This window comes from Hordeum vulgare, chromosome 5H (assembly GCF_904849725.1).
Source record: "Hordeum vulgare subsp. vulgare chromosome 5H, MorexV3_pseudomolecules_assembly, whole genome shotgun sequence".
In the NCBI taxonomy this organism is placed as follows: Eukaryota; Viridiplantae; Streptophyta; class Magnoliopsida; order Poales; family Poaceae; genus Hordeum; species Hordeum vulgare.
The window spans coordinates 559356226-559364649 of record NC_058522.1 but is presented as its reverse complement, the minus strand read 5'-3'; the positions used below and the strand labels follow the sequence as shown (position 1 = coordinate 559364649).

Here is an 8424-nt window from a genome sequence, read left to right as displayed (position 1 = left end):
TTGATGACATGATACTACTACACCGTTTCAGTCGAGAGGATGGATATTTCAGCGCAGAACACATCCATCCATCCGTCCGTCCATGGGAGTCATTGCTGCCAGATGAATGAATAGTCTGCGCCAGGTAAAATCTAGACACAGCTCAGGGGACGGGACTTCAACTTGACATGTACGTATGTTGCATTCGGTTCAAATATCAGAGCTACAACTTTCTACGTATGCTGTAGATCAGGGGTCCAAGAATCTGGATTAAATCAACAAAAGTTAGGGATGTAAAAGCATCTACAGCTGAACGCCTCAAATGATCCCTCATACGATCGTGGATGTCCCAATCAATGACCGGACAGAAAAAAGAAAAAAAAACTGACCGAACCGAACCCTTCATATGATCCTTCTACCCTCGGGCTGTACGCGAATCCTCATATCCATCTCAAATATGAAAAAGATATGAGAGCTCACGTACGTGACCGGACGCGCCCGATCAGTCCGCCACATAGAACACGACCCCATTCTAGACCACATTTTTTTCTTTATTCATTCTTTTTTCTCTCTTACCCTCACCAATTACATATAAGTGACCGAACATATAAGAAAAAAGTAAGAAATATGACTGCACAGACAGATAAATAAGGGACACATCCGGTCACTGAGCAGTTGTATCCGTGGACGTTTAGGGGGGTCATATTTGCAATGTCCAACCGTAGATACTCTGAATGCCAAACAAACAGCGTCCGCAAACCCCGCTTAGTTAGTTTTAATTATCAACAATTAGACTATATAAGTGGGCTTAAACAGACCCGGTTTACATCGTTGAAAGTCATGTTCTTTGACAGATATCCCTTCCATTCCAAAATACTTGTTGTGGTTTTAGATGTTTTACCATTGAACTATGCTAGCTGGGGTATATCAGTATATGCTAGGGACGTAGATACAAGGAGGAAAAGGCATGACAGAGGAAGTACTATATTTACATATCAACCCCGAGAACCTTCTCATAAAAATACAAGGAACTATTCCACCCATGTTGGACCGGCTACACCTTTTCCAATCTGAAGCTGCAAAACACAAATATACCAAGCAAAAAAGCTAGTCCAGCTGGCAGCTTATGATCCCACAATCAACAGGTTGTGACAACACATCATTTTCATGTTGCACAACCTCCTGTGAATAACAAGAAATAACAACCAACTGAGCACATGTTGAGTGGGATTTAAAATCAGATGAAGCAACACCTGCAACTAAGCACAGTTGCCACTTGCCACATCACAGCTTTGGATCAGTATCCTGAACTCAGTAGACACAGCACAACTTCGAAGGGGAATGCCGCAATTTGACCACAAGCATCCATCTGGTGTGAGGACTTGAGACCAGATAAAGCAACACCTCGATCATTTTGTGCAAGCACAACAGGTTGCAACAAACCTTACACTGAATCAACATCCTGGATCCTGAGTTCAGTTGGAACACAGGCCCAAGGCCCCAAGCAAAGTCACTTCTCATTGTAGAAAGCCTCTTCCAAATCTCTTTCAGAAGACTGTCTCTCACATTGATGAGAGTATTCTGCCTTTGCCAAACAGATGCTCCAGGCATATAAACTACTCAGCAGTTTCCTTTGGTAATTATCCCGTTCAAGTAAACATACTAGAGTACCTTTATTTCACACACACACACACATACTGTAAACACGGCGGGCATTAAACGGTTACAAGCCAAGCCACATAGGTTTCAGAAGCGAAGATAAACAGCTTTGTCTTGCAGGGTCGAATTGAAATATTTACAGGGAACCACAGCATAAAGACGTCGGCCTCACGGGAGTCTTCTTTCAGGACTCCGTCTACATGTTGGAAGCACGGGAGCCAGGGCGATGCTGGCTACAATAGAGATAACTCAACCACTCAGCAAGGTATCAAATAATTAACAGAAGCGTTCTTACCCGTTGCTCCCATCAGTACAAATCGAAATAGCACAATTACCTTCAGCTCTCGGGAGCACCTGGACCATTTTCATCAGATGAAGATGACGAGGACGCATCACCGAAGAGGGCGTTCAAAGCAGACGTCACGTCTGGACGATCAAGCACGCTGCCTCCATCGTGGTCAGTACCTATATCACTATTACTTGACTCAGCATGATCTCCATCAGCACTCACTGTACCACCACCGCTGCCTGATTCACATGGGTTCTTTGACTCCTCAGTAGGCAGCTGAAATCGACAAATTGGGCAAGAACTGTGGAGCTCCAGCCATGGAAGGATGCAATTGGAGTGAAACTTGTGTTGGCAAGGCATCTCCTTCGCCTCCGTCCCCATTTCAAACTCCTCAAGACAGACTGTACAGCCCAATACTTCCTGGATGTTCACAGTTGGCAATGCTGCCACAGATTCCTTCTTAGCAGGCGGCGTCCCAGAACGATTCAGGTCACTGTCCGCCAAACGCTGCAAGAGCATATCCAGGCCAGGACCAAGAAAGTAGTCTCCAAGTGAAACGCCAGTACTTGTGTTGCTTGAGTTCTCTTGGTTGTCACTAGGTCCAAATGTTCCTTGCAGAATAATGGCCTCATTGTTGGAGTTGATCAGTATCAAGCTCTCTGTCCTTTCTCCCCCTCGGTTTCTCTCCCTTGCTCTCTCCCTCTCTCTTCTAGCCCTCTCCCTCTCCCTTCTCTCCCTGTCCCTTCTTTCCCTCTCCCTCTCCCGGTCTCTCTCGCTGTCCCTGTCCCTGTCCCTGCCAATGCCATCCAAGCCCCTCAAGTCATCACGGAGGGTCTGGAGCAGCCTGACAAGCGAAGAGCCCCTCCTCCTTCGCCTCCTAATCATGTCTTCAAGCTCACGGTCAGAATCATCATCATCATCCTCTTCGTCCTCATCATCAGTATCCCTCAGTGCACTCCTGATCCTTGCTTGGCGCGAGTCCTCATCAGAAGAAGAATCCATCATATCCCTCTGGGGCCTTGATCGCCGAGACGAACCCCCCATCATCCCAAGCAGCAGCGGGGCCCAGAGCGAGAGGTTGCGCTCAGACCTCACGTTTGTGGACGTCTCAAAGCCCTCGGACCCCATCTCTTCCACGAACCCGCCATCACAGTCCGGGCACTTCTTCTCCGGCTCCACGGGAACGATCACCTCCTCGCAGCTGTGGCACCAGTACCTGCTTTCCTGACCTTCACCTTCTTCCATACTGTGACTCTACAAATGCTTTCTTCTCCCTTAACCCTACTGTAGTACCTTCCAGTCCTTATCCACAGGCCGAAGCACTTTTATAGCACACAAACAACTAATAACTACACAGACAAGAAGATGCCTTCCTTGAGCAGCGCGGCGAAGCTATCCTTTACAGTGCCCTGAAACAAAGTTTCCCCATGAGCATCTCGACTGAATCAGCACCAACGCAAGAAGTAACAGATCAAACATAAACAAGCAAGCCATTTCCTAGTAGTGCAAGCCACACTTGACTGTCAAGAAAGGCACACCAGGATACTTCCTGGGACCTTTCCACACGAGCATCTCCACTGGATTTGATTTGCACAAACACAAAAAAGGTGAGAGATGCACTAACAAGGAAAGGCAAACCAGTTTGTTTGCACTAGTGCAAACCATGCTTAACAACCAAGAAAAGCAGGGCAACACTCATAAGCTTTCTTCTAATACACACCAGCATCTGGCACAAGCAGAGCGGGCATGCCTACCACGAAATGACAAAAACTGAGCCGAGCATCATCCACAAGGGTCTAAGCAAAGGGTGCCCGGTCTCGGTGGAAACCCCAGGGCCCTGCCCTCAGATTCGATTTCAGGCAAGCGAGGCCACTCCTGGTCGCCTACCGGCCCCATAATCCAGCCCGCCGCTCTACCACCAATTCGAGATCCGCATCGGAAACAGCCCTAAGCAGGCAGCGACCGAGGATCTGCGATCGCGGGGGACACACGAGTACACGCGAGGGGAACGAATCGAATCGCGCTGGAGTGCCGAACTGATCCAGGAGGCTCGAACGAGAGAGGGGGAAGAGGAGGAGGAGGCGCGCAAACCATTCCGCGGCGAGGATCCTCCGGGCTCGGCTCGGGCCAGGATTCTTCCGCCGGCGCCTCGCTGGGCAGTGTGGGCGTCAGCAAATTGGTTGGGGTGGGGTGGGGAGGCGGAGGGGGCGAAGGATGAAGGGGAGAGGAAAGGGAGAGGAGGGGGATAAAGTCGTGCGCCGGTCCAAGGCCCCCCGCCGGCGTGCCGGGTAATTCATCGCTTTATGAGGGGGCTTCGGGCGTAAATGGTGTTTTTACTGGTTTGGCCCTGGGTTTATTAGATTATTGATGTTGAGTGGGTGGGAGGGGGTGGGGTGGGGCCTCGGGATTCCGAGACGTCAGTCCGCGTTGTACACTTTGTCTTTTTTTTGTGTGTGTGTGAGTGAGTCCGCGTAACCGCGTTGTACTGCACTGCTTCGGGTCCACCTGTGCAAAACCGACCGGTTTTTATTCCGTCTGGGCGAGTCGAATGCGACGTGTAATCCAACGGGCCGTCGCTGATTAGCTGAATAACATTCTTTATGGGTATGTCTAGGACTCATCTAGACGACATCTAACTCATATGCTATTTAATTTTCATGATGTTTATTTTTTATACTTTATTCGATTACATAAACGATGTGTGAGAGTTAGATGAGACTTTGTTAATTCTTATCCAGATGAGAATTAGCAAATTCAATTACTTTTATTTATGATCTATACATCTCTTAACGCGCATAAACATAGGTTTTAATTAAAGCTGATGCACGGCAATAAGATCAAATAGTCAATAGAAGAGGCTAATTGAAAACACAACATAAGATGAGCATGAAAGACGCATGAGACAAACATCTATGACTAAGTCGGCGTTCTTCGTTGTAATGCCATGTAGAATGAGAATACACTCCCCACTCCAGTAGTGGAGCTGGAAGCAGGTTATGACCAGGGTTGTGCTATGTTGATTGATAAACTTCTATAATATTTTATCCCTACGTCCCAAAATAAATGACTTAAAATTGACTTAACTTTGTACTAAAATTAGTACAAAACTAAATCTTTTTTGAGTCACTTATTTTAAAACGGACGGAGTACTTTATATGAAGGAATTATAAGAAAAAATGTTTTTATGCCTCCGGCTATAGCTCCAACTGCCCCAGACATGTCTCCGCCACTGCCGCACACCATCCCCAATTTCGGCTTGTGAGGCTAGAAGCCTGCAATAGTGATTGTCATCTTGGATGTATGGTCCAATCAATAAGGGACATCGCATGACAGCAAGGCCTTCAACAATGTAAGGCGTAAGTGTTTCGTTGTTAATATATCATAGTGAAGGGATTTTTTATTCCACATGGAACCACCATAGCGCCTGTCATGATGGAAAAAAGTCTCTAGCACGTGTATGTCATCTTGTCAATAATTAAATACTACTCATTCATAGATACTAGGATGGAAAGATGCAGATTATTCATACTTGTTCTAAGTCAAGGCTTGAACCAATTAGACACCTCAAAACGACTGTTGAAACTAAAGTCAAGTCTTGAGCCCTCTAAAGGAGTCTGGTCATTTGGGGGACCTCTCATGCTTGTGTATTATATGTAAGATGCTCTTTTGATGCTACCCCCCCCCTTCTTTCTAAATATAATTATTTTTAGAGTTTTTAATATAGACTACATATGAAGCAAAATAAGTGAATCTACATTCTTAAATACGTCTATATACACATGTATGTGATTCGTATCGGAATCTCTAAAAAAATCTTATATTTATAAATGAAGAGAGTAGATTATATCAGCCTTTGAAAAATAACAAGGCTAGATTTTCTACCAACTTCAAATATTGTCTCTAATGCGGATACAAAAGATTTGTCTTGTCTAATTAATCTAGAAAAGTAAAACAGGCAAATTGATTTAGCAAAAAATGCGCTGTATACTAGAACAGGGACTTTCATTTTTATAATGGTTTGTTTAAAGTAGTGCTTGACGAAATTCTTCTAGTACTTAAAGAGTACTCTTATTCTGTTCGTTTACAAATATAAGATATATAGAGTATTTTAGTATGGACTACATATAGATCAAAATGAATGAGCAAACACACTCTAGCTTATTTTATTTACATTTAATTCAGAAGAAATAAAATTGAACATACAACGTATTTATATTTGTGGATGAAGGGAGTACAATATTTCGATTACAAGCAAACCACCAATGACTGCAGGCGTATAGTACGCGCACATGCCGCGGTGAACTAACATTTTCTCTTTTACCTCAACTGACATATAAGTACGTTTGTCCTACGATAGATTAGACTTTAGTTTTAATAATGCTGGCTAGTGCAGTACCACTAGTATGCTAGTGGAGTAGTTCGAGTAGTAGCAAGTAGCAACGTGGTTGTTTTGAAGCACAAATGGCGGACGGCGTGACACGTCGGCGTCATGGGCCGGCTAAAAGAAACGAAAAATACGGTACGTACATGGGACCCACCATCATCCACACACAGCAGACATCGTAGTGGACGGGTGAAATTATCCGATGGAAATCGCGTCGTTTTACTCCGTCGTCTCGTGCGTAGGCTTGATGGTGATTAGTTGCATCCACAAATACAACTGCAATCCGTCCGTCCTCGACTTATAATCGCCCCCACTTGGGTGTTTTTGTTGCAAAAATAAATAAAATGCATCGTTGGGTCAGGACTGGTAGAACGCGCTGCAGCCTGCAGGCTCTGCCAAAGCGCGTATTAGCTTCAGACACACGTGGGGTCTTGCGATTGCGCTTGTTTGGCACATAGCAGAGACGACCGACTTGCGGTCGCGGGATCTTCCTTTTACTGATTTTTTTACTTTATTTTATTTAAGTTGGAATACTTTTATTTTAGAGAGTATCTACATCCGGATCCCTCAAAACCCGTCTCAAACGCAGACGCCCGGTCACTGACGGACACAAAAACATGATCCAACCGGACCCCTCAAACGGCATCAAACGTCGGATAAGGGACGGATATGACTGACCGGCACCCATCATATTCCGTCCACGGGGAGCCTGTGCACGCCGCACGTCGGACTCGACATCGTGATCCTACCGTAAATTTCAACAAATTCACCGCACAGAACTACCGAATCCAGTTGTTGTTTTTCTCTATTCTTCCTCCTTGTGTCGTCCGTCTTCCAGCTCTGTCGTCGCGCACGCTCCGTCGCCTAGTAGTCTTGCCCCACCCCACTCCCCCGTCACCGCTCCGTCAGAGGGATTATCTCTCCCGAACTGGCCTCGGAGGACGTCGTCGTCGTCCCAGAACACACCGTGGTACGTCCGACAACTCTATGGCTCTGCATTGCGTTGGATGTGTTCGAGAGGATGTCTAACCGCGTTTGTTGGTCAAATTTTTAGGGGAAACGATGGATTTCGATACTTCGTCCGGCGAGGAGTACGGACCGACAGAGCTTGATCAACTCGTTGAAGTTGAGTTCTTCGATTCATCGGATTCGAACGAAGAAGTGGACATGATCATGCTCATGAGCATGCAAGAGGAAATGGACCGGGAAGTGGAGCATATTCTCAATTTCAAAGGCTCAATCAAAGGGAGAAGAGTCATCAATCGAGATAGGGTATTCGGGGCAAAGCTATTGCAAAAGGATTACTTTGCTTCGAACCTAACTTTCCCGGATGATCCATGGTTTCGTCGTCGTTTTCGCATGCGAAAACCATTGTTTTGCGCATTGTGGAGGGAGTGGAGGCACACGATGACTACTTCAAGCTCACAAGAGATTGTTGCGCTCAACTCTCTTTCTATGCCAAGGAGAAGTGCATGGCTCCTCTAAGGATGCTTGCACTTGGTACTGCGGCAGATGTCATTGGTGAGATGGTCAGGATGGGGGAGAACACATGCCTGAAGACTACTGTCAAGTTTGCATGTGATGTGGTGGAGTTGTTTGGAGCAGAGTATCAGAGAGATCCAAATGCATAAGGCACGGAGAAGTTGTTAGCTATTGGAGAGGCCACAGGGTTTTGAGGAATACTTGGATCAATCGATTGCATGCATTGGCAATGGAAGAAATGCCCAAAGGTTTGAGAGGAATGTATCAAGGTCACACAAAAGAGGCCACCATCATACTAAATGCGGTGGCATCACATGACTTATGTATTTGACATGCTTTCTTTGGAATGTCAGGTTCTCACAACGACATCAACATGTTTCAACGATCTCCGGTGTTTAAGAGGCTTTGCAACAGAGAATCACCTCCGTGCAACTACATCGTCAACGACCGAGACTACAACATAGGATACTATCTTGCCGATGGCATATATCCTCAGTGGGTTGCATTTGTGAAGACCATATCCAAACCACATGGCAACAAACAAAAGCACTTCGCAACAATGCATGAAGCAGCTAGGAAGGATGTGAAAAGGGCATTCGAAGTGCTGCAAGTGCGTCGGGGAATTGTTCGT

General features: G+C 45.9%; 1 protein-coding gene across 2 annotated transcripts; it reads right to left on the bottom strand.

The window, feature by feature from the left end:
- Positions 1–1627: 1627 nt before the first annotated feature.
- Positions 1628–4197, bottom strand: LOC123452949 (E3 ubiquitin-protein ligase SIRP1-like). Of its 2 annotated transcripts, none has more exons than XM_045129694.1 (3): positions 4019–4197; positions 1974–3336; positions 1628–1871 (listed from the first exon to the last, which is right to left on the bottom strand). In XM_045129694.1, the coding sequence occupies exon 2, from the start codon at positions 3170–3172 to the stop codon at positions 1976–1978; it is 1197 nt and encodes a 398-aa protein (XP_044985629.1). In that variant the 5' UTR covers positions 3173–3336; positions 4019–4197; the 3' UTR covers positions 1628–1871; positions 1974–1975. The 2 variants fall into 2 exon arrangements, with proteins under 2 accessions (XP_044985629.1, XP_044985630.1); XM_045129695.1 differs by having other exon boundaries at positions 1628–1867.
- Positions 4198–8424: the final 4227 nt, after the last annotated feature.